We start from the raw sequence: 19,633 nt of genomic DNA, 5'->3' as shown, positions 1-19,633 counted from the left end.
AGCGAGACCAAAGGCAACAGACAGACACCAGCATGTTTTACAGTGAGTACAGCAGCTGTTGTCCCCTCTACCAAGTACCGGAGGTGTTTTTTTCTTTGCAAATTATGAGAATGTTGTGTTAAAAATTTGGCAAGTGGGATAAAGCTGATTTCATCATTTTGGTGATTTGTACAAGTACAAAAAGTATGATTTTTTTCCATACATGTACAATTTCAAAATCAAAATCAATGAATTTTAAGGATTATTTTGGGATGGTTTCTACCTTGTTTACAGAAGTTGGTGTTTTATATATGCACACATCTTATATGGCTCCACTAATCAAATATAATAAAATGTTTTGCCCAGTTTATTGAAAGTTTACAAAAAGTCCAGAGCTGACATTCATACTGCTAAACTCATCACAGTAATTAAAACAGTAAAAGTAGTTACTGAACTTGACATTCTGTAAAACTCACAAGCACACCTCTACTGACGTATAAACTAGACGTCATTCCTCATGTTTTAATAATACTGGAATTACATGGGCTTTGACCACGGAGAAAGAATAGCTGTTAATTAGCTGATTAGTTGGCTCAGATGTGGTACAGAGAAAGAACAAAACATGCTGGACAGAGGGGACTCCAGCGTTACTCCACTGCTTTACATAACAGGTTTCAAAATACAAGTACAGAAAACCCACTCAGCTGTGAAGTGCCCAAAGGACAGGAGTGTGAAAACATGCAGTCAGTCGTTCAGTGGCAGACAAATCTGTTTTTACAGGACTATATTTATTACAGGAGCCAATCGGCACACATACAGATAAATCGCTAATCACAAAAAAAAAAAAAAAAGAGTCATATGTTCTTTGACAGTTTAAGTAACAAAACCAAAGACAATACCTTGTTAACGGTCTTTTTTTATTACAAAAAAAAGCATACATTAGAACTGAAGCCATGGAAATACTCAAAAAGTCATAAAAACCTAGCATCTCCCACATTTTGTCATTCTTAAATACAAAAACATTAATGTACAAAAGTGCTTACATGGTGCAAAGATTGAATAAAAGTTACAATAAAAAGAATACCATTTTACATTATAACTGCATTCTAAAATGTAACCAAGCAGGAGAAATTTATTATTTTATTACAAAGCAGTAAAATAAAGCTGCAGCTGTGAGGAGTCCTGCTCTATTAAGGAAGTGAGCTTTTGCTGGTGTGTTCTTGTAAACACTGCATCTAAACTACAAAATGACCACAGCTCAATAATTTACACTTTAAATAGCCAACGGCAAAATGTCCTTGCTTCCTTGTTTCCTTTTTCCCCTCACTCCATGCCTACTAATTACTCCCAAATGGTGATCTAAAATCTAAGTCTGGTTTAAAGATATGTTAGTTGCATACTGATTATTCACACAGGAGAGCCTGTTTCTCAAAGGATTAAATGAAGCACACCTGACAGTCCCATGAAGAAGGCACTCGATTGTACAATTTCTGCAACCTTTGTCTTGCTGTTTGGTTAATAATTCTTTAGACTCTTTCAGATGTTAAATACATTTGCAGGAATCATGCTGCTACTGTTGATCTGATTCTAAATTAGCCATTAGCCAGTGAAAGGCAAAAAGATACACAGCAGGAACAATCTTGAAGGCCTATTCCTGGAATTATTAAGGCACAATCTAAAACCTCTGCTCACTTTGTCTTCAAACCTTTGCTTAAACAAGCAGCATACTGTGAGAAAAGTTGAGTTCACTGCCAGACAGCGCTGGATCCACAATGCCAGAGCAGTGACTAGGTGAGAGAACAGTATCAGCAAGAATCAGTCTAGTAACTGTTCTCATGGCCTGCCAGGATGTAAAGGTTGCTGAGAGCCGTCGGGTTATCAGTGGGTCTGCTCTCCAAAACCACCACCCTAAAAACACAACACAGTACACCTCAGAGAGAAACAACGAACGGAGGGTAAATAAAAGCAAAAGAGCACTGAAGTTGCAAATCATTACTTTTAATTAAAAAATACAAAATGCAGAAAGGCTAGCAGAGAGAAAAGACACAGTTTGACACAAGACTGGTCATGTCCTCAGCAGTAGGAGAGATGAGAGGGGGAGGCAGCGGGCACAGGGCATCAGATGAAATTACAGCACACAGACACACCAGCCTGGCACTGCCCGTGTCACAGTGAATAAAACATAGAGTATAGGCAGAAAGGTGTGCGTGCAAGTGCATACGTGTCTGAAGTATGTAAGGACCAGGGTTTATGAGGAGAGCCATTCAAATCAAATTCAATGAGGAGAAGGAGAGCTAACAGAACTCTGACCACTTATCCAGCCCCACTGCTATGAAGAACAAATTAAGAAATTGTTAAGGTACAGGCTGTGACAGCAGAGCTCATCTCTTTCCCAAGACAGAGGCCGAGCTTGGGGGCCTGAGGCCAATGCACCTGTTTCACAATGAATGAGTGCAACCTCTGAGTCATAGGGGAGAATGTGTGTGCGTAACAGACACCGTCTCCTCCCATACTGTACTCTTACAATGACGTTGTTCTTCCAGAAAGTGAGGATATTCAGGCTTGATAAAACTGACTATTCTGTTTCTTCTCACTTCTGTTTTTTTTCCCCTCCACAAACTTCACAGTTCAATTTTAACACACTGGACCTTTACCTTCTATACATACATGGTCCACTTTATTAGAAACACCTAAACATTTATGCAACAGTCCAAACAGCCAATCGCCTGGCAGTGATACAAAGCATACAATCACACAGTCAAGAGCCTTAGTTATTAATATTCACATCACACCTCAGAGAGGTTCTCAGTGACTCTGACTATGGCATGATTGCGTACGTTCTGCCGATCTCCTGGGATTTTCATACACAGTCTCTGGAGTTATCAAAGAATGGTGTGTAAAACAAAAATGTTAAATATATGACGCAGAAATGAAGTCAGGGTAGAATGGCCAAACTGTTTCAGGCATACAGGAAGGCAGCTTAAACTAGTCTGTCCATTAACTCACATAATTCAAATAACCATTCGTTACAACTCCGGTGAGCTGAAAATCATCTAAGAATAAAAAAAACATAAAACATTGATGGATACCGGCTACAATAGCATTAGACCACATTGGGTTCCATTGCTGCTGTGCATGCACATCCATCCCTTCACAATTGTGTGTGTGAATAAATATAATGGATATTTCCATAATGAGAGATTGATTTGTAAGGTGTTCCTAAAAAAATAAGGCTGGATATTAATGTGTTATACATGAACACATTCATCAACCCATCCCGGAAAATTCTGATTTACAAAACCCGTAAGTGTCAACAAATGATCTGATTTCATTTTACACTGCACATGTTCACATCCACACCCACAAATCCCAGTGTGTTCTATTTCATCATAGAAGCAGTAAGGGAAATCACTGGCTCTCTGAGGAGGTAAGGAGATGAACTCGAAGGTAAATGTTTCCATGCAAAGAGTGAAATCGAAAACAGAGAACAATGGGCACACTGAACAAATAGTTGGTTGATTAAAAGACAAATGAACAGAGAAAACAAAGCACATGAGAGAAAGAAACAGGGAAGATTAGTTAGACTCCCACCTGTCTGAACCAAGTAGACGAAACACTCTGCTTGGGTCACAAATCTCCTGTGTTACCTGTAGGGAAGTACAAGTTGTATTAATAAACAGAGAAAAAAGCCTGCACATGTTGTTGTTCTACAGACTGCTACATCATTATTGAAAGCACACAATTGTATATGTTGTCTATGTGTGCTGTAACATTACAATCTCCCTTCAGTGGAACTAAGGGGCCTAAGCATGTTACAGTAAACAATGGCACTCTGTCCAAAGCAAGTTCTATAAAAACACGGCTTGGAAAAATTCATGTAGAACGAATGAAAAGGACCTCAATCCCATTGAACACCTTTAGGATGAATTGGGACCCTGACTGCACACCAGACCTCCTCACCTGACATCGGTCTGAACTCACTAATGCTCTTATGGCTGAATGAACAAATCCCCAGGGCCACACTCCAAAACCTAGTGGAAAGCTTTCCCAGAAGAGTGGAAATTATCGTAACAGCAAAGGGGATAAAATGTGGACTGGGATGTTTTTACATATAGGGTATTTAAAAATTAAAACGGTTTGCTCATATTTTGTACACACTGAGTCCACAAGACCAACGTCTAAATTATGAAGTAATTACAGGTTTAGTTAGGGAACAGCAAAAACTTTGTTTATACTGCTGTCCAATCTTGGATGAGACAACTCAGCTTTTTAAAGACAGACCTCAAATACAGCAAGAATGGCAGACCATTTAGAGATAAGTACATTTGAGCATATTCTTATGTTGCTCTTAGACACTGGTATACCAGTGTTTCCATTTTTGCATAAAAGATGCAGCTTCCTCTATTGTGTATAATTTCATATTTAATTGTAGTGTTAGAAAAGCAGACACCAGTGATGGAGAGAATGAAAGTCCTATAGTGACAGCAGCCAAGTACTGCACTCTACCATGACAGTTATTCCCCCAGCCTCTATCCATGCAAGCACAGGCAATTACACCAGGTGACAGTGCCGGTGTAACACCTGTCAGGCTTATGCTATAGCCTGCTATTCTCTCCACTTCTTACACATACACATGCAGTCAAGTGCACAGACTGGAACCCTGAGGGTGCTGATGGCCTTTCAGTACGCTCATACAAGACAAAAACAGCTGAATTATTTAATCGTGCTCTTTGAGCCGCTCCTACTTTCTGATTGGACATCAATTTTACATTACCTTTCACAATGTCTTCTAGAAAACACAGACTTTCATATTCACTCACTCAGTGAATCACACAAACACAGGGTATTAGTTTTCATAAAGATTGGTTCACCTTCTGGTGATCTTTGATCTTTTATTATCCAAATGATGCTGATCAGATGAACATGACAGTGAGCAGGATGGCATATTGAAACTGACATCCAGCTAACCACAGCCACACAACCAAACAGATCACAACAGATGCTATTGTGACGAAAAAAATATTACAATTATAATGAGCCCTTGTGCATAGCAACAGAATTCCACAGGTGAAGGAAAGGTGACCACAACAGAACCAACGATGGGGACAACACCTGTTCTGGCCACTTCATTAGAAATACCAACACGGCTAGTACATCACCCGATGCACAAATAGTAACTACGGCTTATCTTTTAGTAAATCTGTTCAACAGTCATCATGCTGTTTCATATCACATGCTCAGGGCAGCAGATGGCTGACAAATTGTGCTGCAACAGATGGGCTACCAGTAGATGTACCTGATAACATGCACAATGAGCACAGAATAGGGTTTGTTTTCTTTATGAATTGGGAAGCTCATATCAAACAAACTGTCACAATAACCTCTTTGCATAATTAACTGATCTGGACAGGGGTGGTGGTGTCATCAATAGCTTTTTTTTAATCTTGCTAAAAAAAAAACCCTCCAAGTTTCAAGAATTATTGTAGAATAATGGAAAGTCACACACTTGGCATACACTAAATGTTTACCCAAAGGGAACCATTTCATTATATGACGGTGCTTTTTTGTCTTCCAGCATGACAGCTTAATCATAAGAACACTAACAGATGTACAGCTAAATAGAGGCTGAACTAGATGATTTTGAGCAGTGTATTAATGATCTAGGACAGGATTTGACTAATAGATAGCAACACATTAATCTTGGGTGAGAGGAAAAGGAAAGCAATAAATAAATAAATAAATAAATAAATAAATAAATAAATAAATAAATGTGTATATACACACACCTCATTAGATCTGAAGCTCTTCCCCTGCATGCCATGTTTCCAGAAAGCCAAGACACTGTCCTGAAGGCACACTACAACAAACACAAACAACTATTACAATCACAGTTATAAGCATGTTAATAAACAATGCAGATGCCTACATAGCACACTCACCCACTGAGCCGATATAGAATTCAAAGCTGAGTTCAGAAGACAGTTTCTTATTAGATTTAAGCTTTCCTTGCAGGTTCACTATCTTCAGATTTTCTGTAGGTGGACACACATACACAGTGAAATACAGACTGACAATTAAGCATTATTTTTTTACTTCTTATTTTGAAAGATGTCCAACTTACTGTCGAGGCACACAAGCACTGTGTCTCTCTCCAACTGAGTAACGTGAATTGCATCAACATGATTCCCTGCTAAAGAGTCAAAAAGAGAGATTCATTCTGTGAGTGCATATTAAAAATTAATTAAAACATTTAAAAAAGTGTGTGGTTAAATTCATGAAGGCCAGGAATAAAGGTCATTGTTTAAATGTATGCAATTAATTGTATTTTAACTTTTTTCTAGTGAATTGTATTTCTAATAGTTTTTTGCTAAAAAGTTCTATACATGCACATTAATATATAATACATCCATACATATGTTTGTGCGTCTGTACACACAGACAAATAATTGCAGTATGTGTCCTAAATTGACATTCCTAAACTGTCTGTAGCCCTGTCAATCATGCGCTTATTAATATTTTAATACATAAAACAATTTTTTTTTCAATTATTGCAACATTTCTGAAATTGTGGGTTTTGCATTGGAGTGACTGTACCTGAGCCGATCTCAGTAAACCAGGACGAACAGGAGTTGAGGTTGATGGTTTCAAAACGAACGACCTGGCTGGGCTCGGTGCCCTGACTGACAGCTACACACACAAGAGGGTACTCCTGCTCTGGTACCACCAGCATCTCAAACACACGCAGAGGATTCGGCAATGGGAAATCAAAATGCTGCAATAGAGAGAATGATGGAGACATGAGCCTGTGTTCATAAGCATGGGTTTAACAGCAATATTATCTGTGTTACCAACCTTTATAAGCATGAATCTCTGCATAGGTTCGTACCACTGTAAAAGAACGATGCCAAACTGCAGCGCTCCACACAGGTACTTAAAGCCAGTGTACGGATTACGCACTGAGAGGGACAGACAGACAGGAGGAGCGGTGCTCGGTGTAAACTATGTTGCATATGTGCCACTTCAAAAACAATCTCATACAAGGTTGCAAAAAAAGTCAGAGACTCTAGAGTGAGTAAATGTTTTCAGCTATCTTTAACTAGCTACACCTATTAACAGAAGTAACCACTACAGAGTAACATGTTGCTCACCAATGCAGCACTTGTGACAGCCCTTTGTATCGGGAATTTTGGTGGTCAGGGCAAATCTCCTGTTAACAAACAAGACACAGTAAGAAGTTGTAACATGGACATCATTTATGGTCTGTAAAATTCCTTTAAACACAAATTTAAATTTGGACTTTGTAAAAAATAAATGGACTACTATTAGATTATAATTTTATACTGCGATATAACTAAAGAGCAAACATTAGTTCAAATCGATTTAAAATTATATTATATAATTTGCACAATATAATTGTGCAATTATATTAAGCAAAGAAACTCTCCTGAAAGCAATACTGTACAATACCGTATGGTGAACATTAATGTTTTTTAAACGCATGGTCATGGTTTGTTATATACTGTAGATAGATTTGAAATTTCTGATACTACTTAAGATTTTAGCAAGACCTTCCTCGGTTATCCTGACTTCTTCAAAACTGACCCTATTATTTTGACTCCTAAGTGGCTTCTTATCAGATATACATGAGATCGATAGCATTCCAGTGTGGTCCCAAAAACGTACTACATAAGTTCTAGAACTAAAACCAAGAAGCTCTTAAGGACATGACGCTTTGTGTCACCATTAGTGGCTCCACGACTGCCAGCAACCGTATACAAGATTCTAGGTACTCAACTGTATCAGAGCTCACATATCAGTGTACTTGAGCTATATCACATTAGGAGAACGCTGAGTATCATGTCAGGAAATAGGCAGGTGTTTGTGTATGCTGTGTTTGTGTGACTAGGTGGTGCTATACAAAGCTGAAGTCATAGGTTAGGAAGGTAACATTGGGTTCAATTAAGGTAGTTGTAAGTTGAGCTTACAGTAGCTATGGGTTCAACCCAAGGCCATGTGAACACTTCTTCACCAAAAAGTGTGGCTCGGCAACAAATGCGAACTCGGGTTGATACGCAGCTCTAAACATGAAGGTGGGCCTAAACAAAACTTAAATTATTTTCAAATGAAACTAGGGATATCTGATTTGATGTTGAAATGTGTGTGGCTCTGTGAGATTCTCCTGATAGAGTAAACCACTGAATAAGAGAAATTCTCTCAAATGTTGTTCTAAACAATGTATGAGGGCATTAGATAGAGTGATCAGGTCTATTATGTTCTACCAAACAATGTCAACAGAAAACTATTTCGGATTTGCAACCAAACTAAAATGTACACGGATTACAGGGAGGACGTGTAAATTAACGAGTAAAAAAAAACAACAAAAATACTCTGCTATGAGAAATAATAAAAATGAATTGGAGACATTGACTTTCTTGTGATATTGCTCCTTACATGTGCCAGAAAATACCTTCCTATAAAAGAAAGCCTTCTAATCAAAAAATAGCAACTGCATTTGGTTTTTGTGTACCTGGGAAGTATCCTTTCAGGGAACCTGTGAGTTTGAAACTGTGCAGCTAGTCCAGGCTTTTTGAGCTGCTCAAACAGGCCAATCAGATTGTGAGAATACAGCTGGAAGGTTTTCCCTACAACAGGATGGTATTCACGAGTTAAATACAAATTATAAACAGCCTATACAACAAGAACAAATGGCAGAAAGACAACACAACACAACCAATTCAGCTGAGTCTCTGGACTTCTCTGGTGTCAGCAACAATGATAGCAAGCTAAGATAAGCACAGTGATGCACATCTACAACATGGCTTAGAAGGAAACAATTAAAAGACAGAAAATAGTGATAAGAAGACAGGCATGAATGTGCACAGTGAGGAAAATGATGGTACGTTTGGTATGTGAGTGTAAGAGTGCCTTTACCTTCTGATTATGGTGATTTAGACGTTAAAGCGGTCAGCAGGGAGTGAGATCAGCCATGATCAGAGAGGACAGAAGAGAGTGTGCAAAAGAGGAAAGAGAAAGAATGTAATCATGTAGTTACTATACACTGACAAGTATGACAAAAGCAAAAAGCGTGTATATTAAACAGGGACATGATGAACTGTAGACAGGACAGCAGAAGTATTATTAGACCTGTCTTGAGATTCAACACTAAAATAAACAGATGGGGGAAAAAAAATCTCCTGTCTCCTTTTTCTCTGCCTGTTTTTTGTCCTAGAAAATATCTTGACACAATGGCATTATACACATACACTGGTATTTAGTTTTAATCTGTAATATCAACATTTTAATCATCTATCTATATTATACACTGACATATTTAAAGATATAAAAGCAGTTTATAACTCTGCCCTTACAGCAAAGGTCATTCTATAGCCAAGACATGTTTGTGTCCAAAATATGCTTCTTTAGAATTAACACGTGTCTAATGTAATGGCAAAACCAAATTGACTTTAGGGGGTTTGACACTGTATGAGCAGCCTCTATAAAAAAAGGGCAAAACCAGGATGCATTGTAAAACACTATAATAGTCAACTTAAGATGAGAAGCTTAGTATCACTTCTTAGAACCATAAGACTTCAGTGTGGGTTTAGGATTTCCAAATTGCACAGAACTGTGTGACAGCAGCACAATGCATTAAATCCTGCAAATACTGGAAAAGAGCCTAGTACATCTGAACAAAGAAAAAGTGTGATTTTACTGTGATATGTGACTTTACATGGCATAGTTGGTACCAGATCAATTTGTTACATCAGAACCTGTCGTTCTCCTGGGAATTTCACAAGAACATGATGTGTGGGAAATAAAAGATTAGTAGTTTCTGAAATACCCAAACCAGACCAACTGGCACATGCTTTTGTTACAGGAAATATACTTTTCTCCCATTCTGATGTCTGACATGAACATTAACTGAAGTTTTTGACCTGTATCTTCATGATCAGATGCACTGTACTACTTCCAGCTGCATAACTGGCTAACTGGGTATCTATTAGTAGGCTTACAGCTGTTTTTTCTTAAAAGAAAAAAGATGGTGAGTGTGTGTTTACACGCTGTATTTATGAAGCTGTTGTCACATTAATGAATATGAATAGAGTAAGAGTAAGACCTCAGCCTTAAATAGAACAAAGGTTAAAAGGTATACAGTCTTAATGGAAACTTTAGCCTCGAAATGGTTTTCATCCTGCATGGCTTCCCCGCCTTTTGGCTTACCTAATATATTTGTAACAAAGTGGGGAGGCTTGTGAGTGTGAAGGAACTTTATATCCTCCTGAATCAGACCCAATCAGATTTAATCAGCTGTGCTAGAGTATTTTATGACCTTATAAGCTTCGATGCATGAGCTACAACTTGTGTTAATGGGGCCAAACATGTCTTGGCTCACCGATTATGTTTGGCAACAGGGAAAAATTGTGCAAACCAAATTTTGACTAAATTATGTTTGGGCACATATGTAATATATGAAATGGATGGAATCATTGACTGTTATTGTTAGAAAAATGTCAGCCAATTACACATGCGTGTATTTGCACACATTCACATCAAAAATTCATAAACACTGAATAAAAAAAAGATACCGCGGGCAGGGTATTTGCAATGTATTTGAAATATGTACCTGATAACGACATGAGGTTATTATTTATGACATAGAGCCAGGTACATCTCCGTGGAAACAACTGAAACACAATCACAATACAGTGAATGTTGAAACAGTGTTTTATAACACAAAACAATCTCTCATACAAAACACGGACTATGATGAACAATGTTCATAAAGGACGATCGGGTCAGCAACTACCTGCTCCATGGTGGCCTCATGTAGTTCATTCAGGTTCAATGTGTAGATGCCATCCTCTGTCCCAAAGATCAAGTACTGGTCTAGAACACAGGTAGACATTACAGTTGTAAGAATCCAATGTCCAATGATACACACTCTTACAATAAAAACAGACTCTCTGAGACAGCTACCTTTGGTATCTGGGTGAATCCATGAAGTGGCACAGTTAATTTTTAAAGGACAGCCATCAAACACTTTAGAAAAACATGCTCCCATCTAAATGCAAACACAGACAAAAATGATTAGTCCGGTTTCAGAAGCAAATTGCTGTATCCAAGAGAACGCCCCTCTGAACATCAATCCATTTGACGCATATGAGCCTCTGTGGGACAACTGCACTCACATAGGGATAAAAACTAAACAAAAATCCAACAACAAATTAAGAATAACTCTTCATGGTGTGTTCTGGATTGCTGCAGTCAGTTTGCACACAAACTCAATTCCTTAAAGTTCATAATAAGTACACAACCCAACTGAAACGCTAAAAGTTTTTTTTAATAAATATTTATTTTTGATTCAAAATAAATCTTAAGTTATCAAAGATGGCACCACAGTAGTTATACTATGCCCTCATGTTTCCCAATCTTGCTTTATCTAAGGACACCAAAACATCTTTGTAACAGCAGCTTAGCTTTATATGCGCACTGCAAGAAGGCCTGCCTCATCTGATCATGAGAAAGGCTAAGAAGGAGGTGAGCACTCACCAGCACTTTAGGAGTGGGTGGAAGTCCATTAATCGCTGGCTTCTGGAAGCAGACAATAAAACAGACGTCTGTAGAGTAGTGTTATCAGTGGTGACAAACATTTTCTATTTATACTACTAAATCAATATAGCTATAAAAATGCAGGTACTATTAAAATGTAGTATTGATTCCCTTAGTAATTTTTATATTATACATCAGTGGTGGAATGAGCCATTTGTCTATCTTGTAAAGACCTTCTACTTCTGACAGCATCTAAAACGCCACCGTCATTTATTCATGCATGCACACACAAATCGAGTTTTGAAATTGTCGATCTGTTACCTTTTGTATTGAGTATTCATTTTTCTTACCACATAGGCTTCTCTAAGATTTGCACAAACTATTTCTTGTCTTTCTTCTTGCTGGTTATGATTACCTGCACACTGACTAGATGCTTTGGTTAGTCTGGTAAAGAATCTCTTATATAAATACATGTGATTTTCCCACTTTTGCTTCCTGTCTTTTTTCCCCCTTCAATCATTTCACACTTACAGGAAATTCTTTCTTCTCTTTCTTTTGTGGCCGCCCAGGTGCCGATTTAGGATTGTCTCCATTTAGGGTGCCTTCAGAGTCCTCACCTATAGACAAGAGAGAAAGATTATGAAGGTGTGCTCAAAAGGTAAATAAATAAATAGGGCAGAGCTGTTGCATGATGGACCAATGGAAATGCAACGGATAAAGTGAAGCAAAGAGAGAAAGTGGTGGTGATACATTGTCTTACCTTCTGGTTTGGAATGAAAAGAAGCTTGGAAAAGACAAGCAAACAAAGGAGGATGTGTAGAAAAAGAGGTACATGTAGACAGATGATAAAAATGAGTGTATTGCTAAAAGCAAGCAGTAAAAAGGCCCATTAATTAAGGGGTTAGAAGGTGAAAATTTCTTCGCATTATTCAAAATGTCTACAGCTATTATGTTTCAGGAGGCAATGTAGTTGTTCTGCTGCTAGCAAGGGCTCTTCAATTGGTAATACATTTAAAAGCAGAGAATATATGTATGTATTTAAGTACCATGATCTGTGGAGCGTGATAACAGTCCAGGGCTGCTCACACTAGCAGAGAGGTCATGCTGCATCTGTTCAATCCGGTTGCCTCTCTCTGGTGTGCTCTGCCTACGTGAACCTTGGACCATGCCATTATCTGAACCTGGGAACCGCTTAATTGTTGAAGAGCCATCACTCAAACCCACTTCATCAGATGAGCTGAAAGGATGTGGCTAGTGGTGTAAAAGAGCACAGTTAATACAGATCCCATTAAATCTCATCCAGACATGTGAACAGAAAGAACACACTTTCATGGCACACATGCAGACAAACTTACCTTAGGAGGAAGAGGTGGGGGCACACCATGTTTTAGAGTGGATCTGGAGAAGAAAAATATACATGAAAGAGAGCACACTGATGTGGGTGTTTAGGCGCAGCAGCTGTTAATACTTGTGAGGTATGATTATGCCGTGCATGGGCCAAATTCTTTTAAAAAGATCCATATAAATACGTATAATTTAAAAATAAATTATATTGTATTATTACATTTAATATAAATGAGTATTTTGAGTAATAATTAATCATATTAATACAGTGATGCCTCGAGATACGAGTTTAATTTGTTTCGTGACCTTGCTCGTATCTCAAATTGCTTGTATCTCAAAACAATTTTCCCCGTTTAAATTAATTGAAATCCCATTAATCCGTTCCAGCTTGCAAAATTCCACTCCTGTTGTTTTGTTTGTGTGTTTTGAATATGAAAAATGTACAGGACCTGTATATATAAATGACAAATATTGTATAAAAATATACAGTAATAAAAGAGAATGTTAAAAAATAAACTGGTTTTACTTTACGGAAGATGCACACGGAGGTTGAGGGAGGAGTAAACAGGCGGAGGAGGAGGAATTTTGTCTCGTACACTTTCGCTTTTGTTCACTTACTCGCTACAGTACACTCTTAATGCTACTTTACACTTAAATGGAACTTAACTAAACTTCACTAAAATTAACGAACTTAAATCAAGCATCGCGTTAGTTCTGGCAGGCCACATCGTCAAACATACATCAGCTGTTAATTAGCTGTCCATGATGCGCACCAATCCGGTTACGACATCCATATTACCCAACAATTTAAATTCCAATTCATAGAGCCGCTCTAGCGGTTCGCTGCTGCCGCGATCTATACTCCCTCCTCCAACCCCGACTCTACCATGCTGGAACCAGTGTTCCTTGTACCAGTTTACGTCATAAATCTTCACATATTTCTCTCTCTCTCTAATTATTTAATTATCCATTCAGTCATTTATTACTTTCCAAAAATGCATAAGCGAGCATATCTAATACTATGCATGATTAGTGGTGCTGTTATACGGGGGTTTATTCTATTTTCTAGTCACTGCTCCTCGTGCTCTGACCATGTATGCGCACGGACGGGTGCGTGGATTATTGTCCAGAACAGAACCATACCACCAACACTAACTGTATGCAGATCTAATAAATTCTCTTTTGACAAAGTGGTCCTGACAGAACTGAAATTCTCTTAACTGAACTTAATTGCTACAATTTCTGTTTCCTTTACATTAATTTTGCTTAATTTTCTTCATCGCTTTTCTCTTCACTTGTTTTTGCCTTTTTTGTCACTCTTTCCTCACTAACATCTGCCGGTCGTTTTCATAAAGACCTTTAATAAAAAGAAAATCAGATGCGATGTAGTCGCACAAGTTAAATTTTTAACGGATCCAACGCTCAAACCGGGTCCGAAAATTACGGATCCGCAGATGGTCGGCACCTCACACAGCGACTCTCCGTAGGAAATGAATGACTTCCGTTTTATCGACCATCGTTTGTCGTGTGCAGTGGAAAGGCGGCTTTAACTGAGTGAGACGCGGGAAGCTGAGGCGGAGGAACCAGAGCACATGTGGTTGTTGGGAATCTTTGTTTCGGCGGTAGCTCGGATCTCAAAAAGTTGCTCGTATATCAAGATACAAATTTGGTCGTATCTCAAAAAATTCTGATGTCAAAGCACTCGTATTTCGAGGCATCACTGTACATTCATTTTCAAATGTGTATTATAGTTAATCTAAAATGACTGTAGATCCATGATGTAAAGTGAGCCTGTAAGATACTTACATCTCTACATCCTCAAAGGCATCTTCTAGTGGAGTCCTATGACCACTAGAGTAAATTTAAGACAGAGTGAGAGAGAGAAAAACATTAGAAAGTTATAAACGAAACTTGTTTGGTAATCATAGCAATTATTGTATTTTCTGAACAGTAAATCATAAAAATTCAATTAGATAAATATAAGGCTCATTAAAATGTTACAATAAGATGTCAGTTTCATAATGGGATCATAGTTTTATAATTTTTATTTTATAATTATTACATTAAATTTGACAGTTACAGGCTGAATTGTTTTTGGAAGTCTAGACTAAACCCATTATTAAAATAGGCTAATATAAGAACTTAAGAAACAATGATTTTGGTAATGGCGAGTTGCCAAAAAACAAACAAAAATAAATAAATAAATAAAATAATAAATAAATAAAATAGAAAAAACTCGACACAGGTTATAACAAATGTTAAAAATCTGCTGTAAAAATTGAGCTCAAACCAACGTGTCTTTAGTGTATAGCAAAAAAAAGTCTGCCATTGCCATGCCAATTCTTTACTGTGGACATTCAGTGGTGACATGACAGATACAGGATACATAAACAACCACATATAGCAGAAAGAAGATGCTTAAACACACTGCTGAAAACAAGACTCATCTTCAAGACTTGGCATTCAATTAATGTGAAATGGGCATCAGTAAATATGAAAAATAGCACAGCAAATGATAAGTATGAGTACAAATACACACGCTCCTTAATTTACCGTATGAACAACTCGTCCTCCACACTTTTCAGGAGGCTCCTTAAGTTGAAAAGGTGAACCGGAGCAAGAAAAACAAAGGAACAGAAGAAAATAACAAAGACAGTAAAAGTAAAGGGAGTAGGAGCAAGCAGAAGACACACTGGAGAAAGTGAGCTCAGACACACAAACTGGGCAGGTTAGCGAGTGCAAACAGACAATGTTTTGTGATTTCTAAGACAAAGGATTCAGACAGGGGCCACGTTATTAACTAGTGAAATGGGGCCACCTGCCGGGAGCCTTGTTTGTTTATCGTCTCTGTTTCAACTGTTTCTATAGTTACCTGAAGATGCCTCCTTCAGCAAATGGGCTCCACTGAGAAGAGAAATCATTCTCTCTGGTCACATCCTGTAGAGAGCATAAATTTCTCATCATTCATTCTCACAAATCACATAGTAGAGTAAGTTATGAAAGGGTGGCATTCTAGTCAAAACAACTGCATACTAATGATCAGTTTAGTTGCACTGCACATCTGGTTGGAAGACATAGTACACCAGCTCTAGTGTCTGTAGAATTTCATTCAGTCCCTACTTACAGTGTCTGTGTACTCACCATTTCAGAGCTTGCTTCCGTTTCCTTCTTGAGAGGAGGCTCAAATCGCAGCTTATTAACTACAACACAGAGGTGACATGTTAATGCAACATTCACAATTCGCAATTTATCACTAGACCTGCTCCATGCATATGATTGCTTTGTAAATGACATTGGCATCTCCCTGGCAACTTATTTAAATAACTCAAACTATACTAGTGTTAAAAAAGGTGTGTAAGAATGAAGCTCGAACGTCTACTGCTCTTTTTTTTTTTTTTTTTTTGTGAAAAAATAAATAAATGGTGTGTTGATGTATTTTGTTTATTATTTTAACATAGGGTTTAAGAAACAAGATAACATAATGCACTTCCTATACATGCCCCTGCTACTTTTTTGTAATTGAGAGCATAGTAAAAAAGCAGCAACATTTTGCTATGAAAGCTTGACAACATTTTCTGTGTATAACGTCAGGAGATTGTATTATACAAATGTGAAAAACCAAATGAAATTCTCCAATGACTTTAATAAAATACCAAAAACATTACAAAATACAAATTACCAGTCTAAAATAGTTTATACAAAAAAGTACCAATTTACTAATTTTGCTGAAGTTCAGGCACAAATAGTTAGAATAAACAGGAAAAAAGGCTCTTTAGCTCCTGAACTTGATCTAAAAGGAAACCTAAATGCTAAATCTAATAGACACTCTGGTTGCAGTAACTATATATTCCTTAAAGTTTCTGCTACTGTCACTGTTTAAGAGCTGATGACTAGATTGACATCTATTCTTTCTTTCTTAGGGATGCAGACATTGACTCTCCACTGGGGGGTGTGCAGGTTCAAATGAACTTCCCTTGGTAGTCTTGAAAGACAGTCAACACACCACCAAGTCAAGTGCGTCAGAAACACTTTCGTCATGACCATTTAGGGTTGAAGACTGGCTGTACTCGAAGATCGCTCACAGACACCCACACAAAAACATTGATGGACAAAAAACAGAATCAAGCTATCCGAGCATGAAAATAACTGAACTGTCAATTTGGATAGTCAAAGCAGTGTCTGTTTGCATTTAATTTTTGGCTAGATAAAAATGTTGGCAGCAGACAGTTGCACAGAGAATCAACTATATTTAAAAAGAAAACATTTAATACAAGGATGACAATGGCATACCTGATAGCACGGATACATGTGTGAGTATCTACAATATCTGGGCTGTATGTTTGTGTCGGAGAGGATGTGAGACAGAAACTTTGTGGAAATAAAGCAGAAGAGGTTTTAAAGCAGAAGGGTCAACAACTTCCACAGATCTGGCAGAGAATTTATAAACACTCTGTAAGAAAAGCCTCATTGCAATAATTGTTTCTGTCTTCGAAATAGTTACATTCAAACATTAAAGCCATTGTCAAATTGCCTTATAGTGAGCAGACTTAAAAAAAAAGCACCAATACCTTGTACACACCAGACATTATCAAACTCATTTTAGACCACTTAAAACCAACACACAAACACCATGAATAGCACGTAGAAAAGTATTTACGCTCCTACAAACTGCCTTGGCCACAGAGACATATGCACACAGACACACCTGCACACACACCTCACTTGCCCTCTGTTCCGCAACAGCTGTTGGAGTGTGTGGTCATACTTATATAATTATGAGCCACATGACAAAAATCATACACACTCTTTAAATAAGAATGTGCAAACTTTCCAAATACAACAATTTTTTTCTTTAAAAAATATTAGTAATAGTAATGCACCCAAACAAAGATGCACTATTGCTTTATTTATTTTTCCAAAGTCACTCTAGTCCCTAAACTCTGACTGTATTCTACCTCACAGATAATTTAATTCCTCAAAGTCAGTCAGTCATTTTCTACCGCTTATGAGAACTTCTTGGGTCACGGGGAACATGTGCCTATCTCAAGCGTCATTGGGCATCAATCAAAGACTAAAGTACTAATTTTAATTGCGTTGCCCACTTCACTCAAATAATGAAATCAACACAAGGCCCAGCAAAAACAACTATAATAAAGTGCAACATGCATGTGCCAATGTATAAATTACAAGGAGATCTGCAAAAGGTCAGATTAAATTTATTTCAATGCCGATATTTAGCCGCCTCCAAAAAAATCAAATCTATCACAAACAGCCAATAAGACGGTGTATTTTCTACATTCTAGTCAGGGTTGTGGCAGATCAGGAGTCTTTCTTGGGAATGCTGGGTGTGTCCCTATTTTCTTTATTAGTGAAATATGATCACATTTTTCTTTGTTTGTCTCCTGTGTCTGATTTATGTGCATTTCAACAGTGGAGAGGCAGTCAGTAATGTGTTTTCTGATCAAAAGTCACAAGGATATTCATTTTTATACTACTGGGTAACAGCCTACATCACGAATCCACATGCTAGGCTTTAATGACAAATCACAGCTCCTGCTTGTAAAAAGAAATTTCAAATAGCTAATGTTCCTTCTGACTTCCAAACAAACTAAAAAGGATGAACCAGAAAGGATTAAAAGGATTAACCAGAACTGCGCAAAATGTTAGAATGTTGTAGAATACTTCTACATGTAGAATAATTTTTTCTTTTTTCAAAGTGACCATGTCTGATTTTTTTTGGTCTGAGGAATGCTGTGAAAGCCCATCTGGGCTGTGAATCTGGCGGACTGTGCTTATGCAAGTGCTCACTTACAGTCAATCTCAGAGCGGGTTTTTCCAGCACGAGCATCCTTGTTCAGGGCTGAACGAATGGTGTGTGGAGGATGCGGTGGCTAGCAAATGAGAGAAAGTCTACAGTTAGACAATTAATATTATGATATTTCAAGACTGATTATAGGAAGTGTTCCAATGTGTGGGAAAAGCAAAGCAAATGTGTGTGCTGTATGTGTCAGACTGCCCATGCAGGCTGAATGAATGGACTTGACACAGAGACATCACTGACAGTACCCAGCTACCAAACAAAGGAAAATGCAGCTACTGAATGTCCACATATCATGCTTGTCAGATTTTTTAATCACTCTTGCACACAGACATTGTGTATATTACCTCCAGGTCATCCTCGTCTTTCTCAATATACAGAGGTGGGTTGTCTGGGTTATTCATCTTATCCAGCAGCTCAACTGCAAGTCTGCGACTCAAGCCTGATTGAGCCACAAACATATGCTACACACAAACAAGCAAAAAAAAGAAATTTTTAACCTGATGCAAAAATTTTACCGCAAAAACAGCTGTACATGTGCCTAATGCAGAGGGTATAAACACTACAGTGTTTTAAATATCACTTCAGCCAAATCTGACACACAAAAAAGTGTTGACATGATGTCAGCACAAATTATTCACTAAAGGGGTTTTAGGCTTCCTCAGACAGTATCTGTACAAAAGGGCAATCAACAGCACAATAAGAAAATCTGTCAGTAGAGGTGAAAACCAGAAAAAGACTCCTACCGTGAGCAGTTTTTCAGCTGTTGGCCTCTTCTTTGGGTTTTTGGTCAAAGACACTTTAACGAAATGTTGAAAGGATGTAGACCTGGGGGGAGAGAGAAAAAAAAGTGTTGAAAGAGAGAATTTCACACAGGTGTGGAGAAATTAACATGAGACAGGACTGCAAAATGAATATTTATTTGTAATAGTAATGTATCCT

The 19,633-nt window shown here is 37.8% G+C and overlaps 1 protein-coding gene across 8 annotated transcripts in view; it reads right to left on the bottom strand.

The window, feature by feature from the left end:
- Nucleotides 1-877: 877 nt before the first annotated feature.
- map4k5 (mitogen-activated protein kinase kinase kinase kinase 5) overlaps nucleotides 878-19,633 on the bottom strand; it is a 34,902-nt gene continuing 16,146 nt past the window's right edge. For 3 of the 8 annotated variants that reach the window (XM_047812511.1, XM_047812509.1, XM_047812510.1), the window contains exons 12-36: nucleotides 19,438-19,519; nucleotides 19,039-19,155; nucleotides 18,686-18,764; nucleotides 16,015-16,073; nucleotides 15,746-15,810; nucleotides 15,427-15,465; nucleotides 14,680-14,724; nucleotides 12,885-12,927; nucleotides 12,576-12,780; nucleotides 12,290-12,313; nucleotides 12,061-12,146; nucleotides 11,530-11,571; nucleotides 10,957-11,041; nucleotides 10,787-10,866; nucleotides 10,604-10,664; nucleotides 8,911-8,913; nucleotides 8,507-8,621; nucleotides 7,128-7,186; nucleotides 6,832-6,935; nucleotides 6,574-6,751; nucleotides 6,101-6,169; nucleotides 5,919-6,011; nucleotides 5,766-5,836; nucleotides 3,571-3,626; nucleotides 878-1,887 (exon numbers count right to left, since the gene is read on the bottom strand). In XM_047812511.1, coding sequence (XP_047668467.1) covers nucleotides 1,800-1,887; nucleotides 3,571-3,626; nucleotides 5,766-5,836; nucleotides 5,919-6,011; nucleotides 6,101-6,169; nucleotides 6,574-6,751; nucleotides 6,832-6,935; nucleotides 7,128-7,186; nucleotides 8,507-8,621; nucleotides 8,911-8,913; nucleotides 10,604-10,664; nucleotides 10,787-10,866; nucleotides 10,957-11,041; nucleotides 11,530-11,571; nucleotides 12,061-12,146; nucleotides 12,290-12,313; nucleotides 12,576-12,780; nucleotides 12,885-12,927; nucleotides 14,680-14,724; nucleotides 15,427-15,465; nucleotides 15,746-15,810; nucleotides 16,015-16,073; nucleotides 18,686-18,764; nucleotides 19,039-19,155; nucleotides 19,438-19,519 — 1,948 coding nt within the window. In that variant the 3' untranslated portion in view covers nucleotides 878-1,799. The remainder of the gene's footprint in view (nucleotides 1,888-3,570; nucleotides 3,627-5,765; nucleotides 5,837-5,918; nucleotides 6,012-6,100; nucleotides 6,170-6,573; nucleotides 6,752-6,831; nucleotides 6,936-7,127; nucleotides 7,187-8,506; nucleotides 8,622-8,910; nucleotides 8,914-10,603; nucleotides 10,665-10,786; nucleotides 10,867-10,956; nucleotides 11,042-11,529; nucleotides 11,572-12,060; nucleotides 12,147-12,289; nucleotides 12,314-12,575; nucleotides 12,781-12,884; nucleotides 12,928-14,679; nucleotides 14,725-15,426; nucleotides 15,466-15,745; nucleotides 15,811-16,014; nucleotides 16,074-18,685; nucleotides 18,765-19,038; nucleotides 19,156-19,437; nucleotides 19,520-19,633) is intronic. The other 5 variants (XM_047812512.1, XM_047812514.1, XM_047812513.1 and 2 more) reach the window with 5 other exon arrangements.

Source organism: Tachysurus fulvidraco, chromosome 4, assembly GCF_022655615.1.
Source record: "Tachysurus fulvidraco isolate hzauxx_2018 chromosome 4, HZAU_PFXX_2.0, whole genome shotgun sequence".
NCBI lineage: Eukaryota > Metazoa > Chordata > Actinopteri > Siluriformes > Bagridae > Tachysurus > Tachysurus fulvidraco.
Note: the sequence above shows the minus strand (reverse complement) of the source record. Positions and strands in the feature narration are given on the sequence as shown.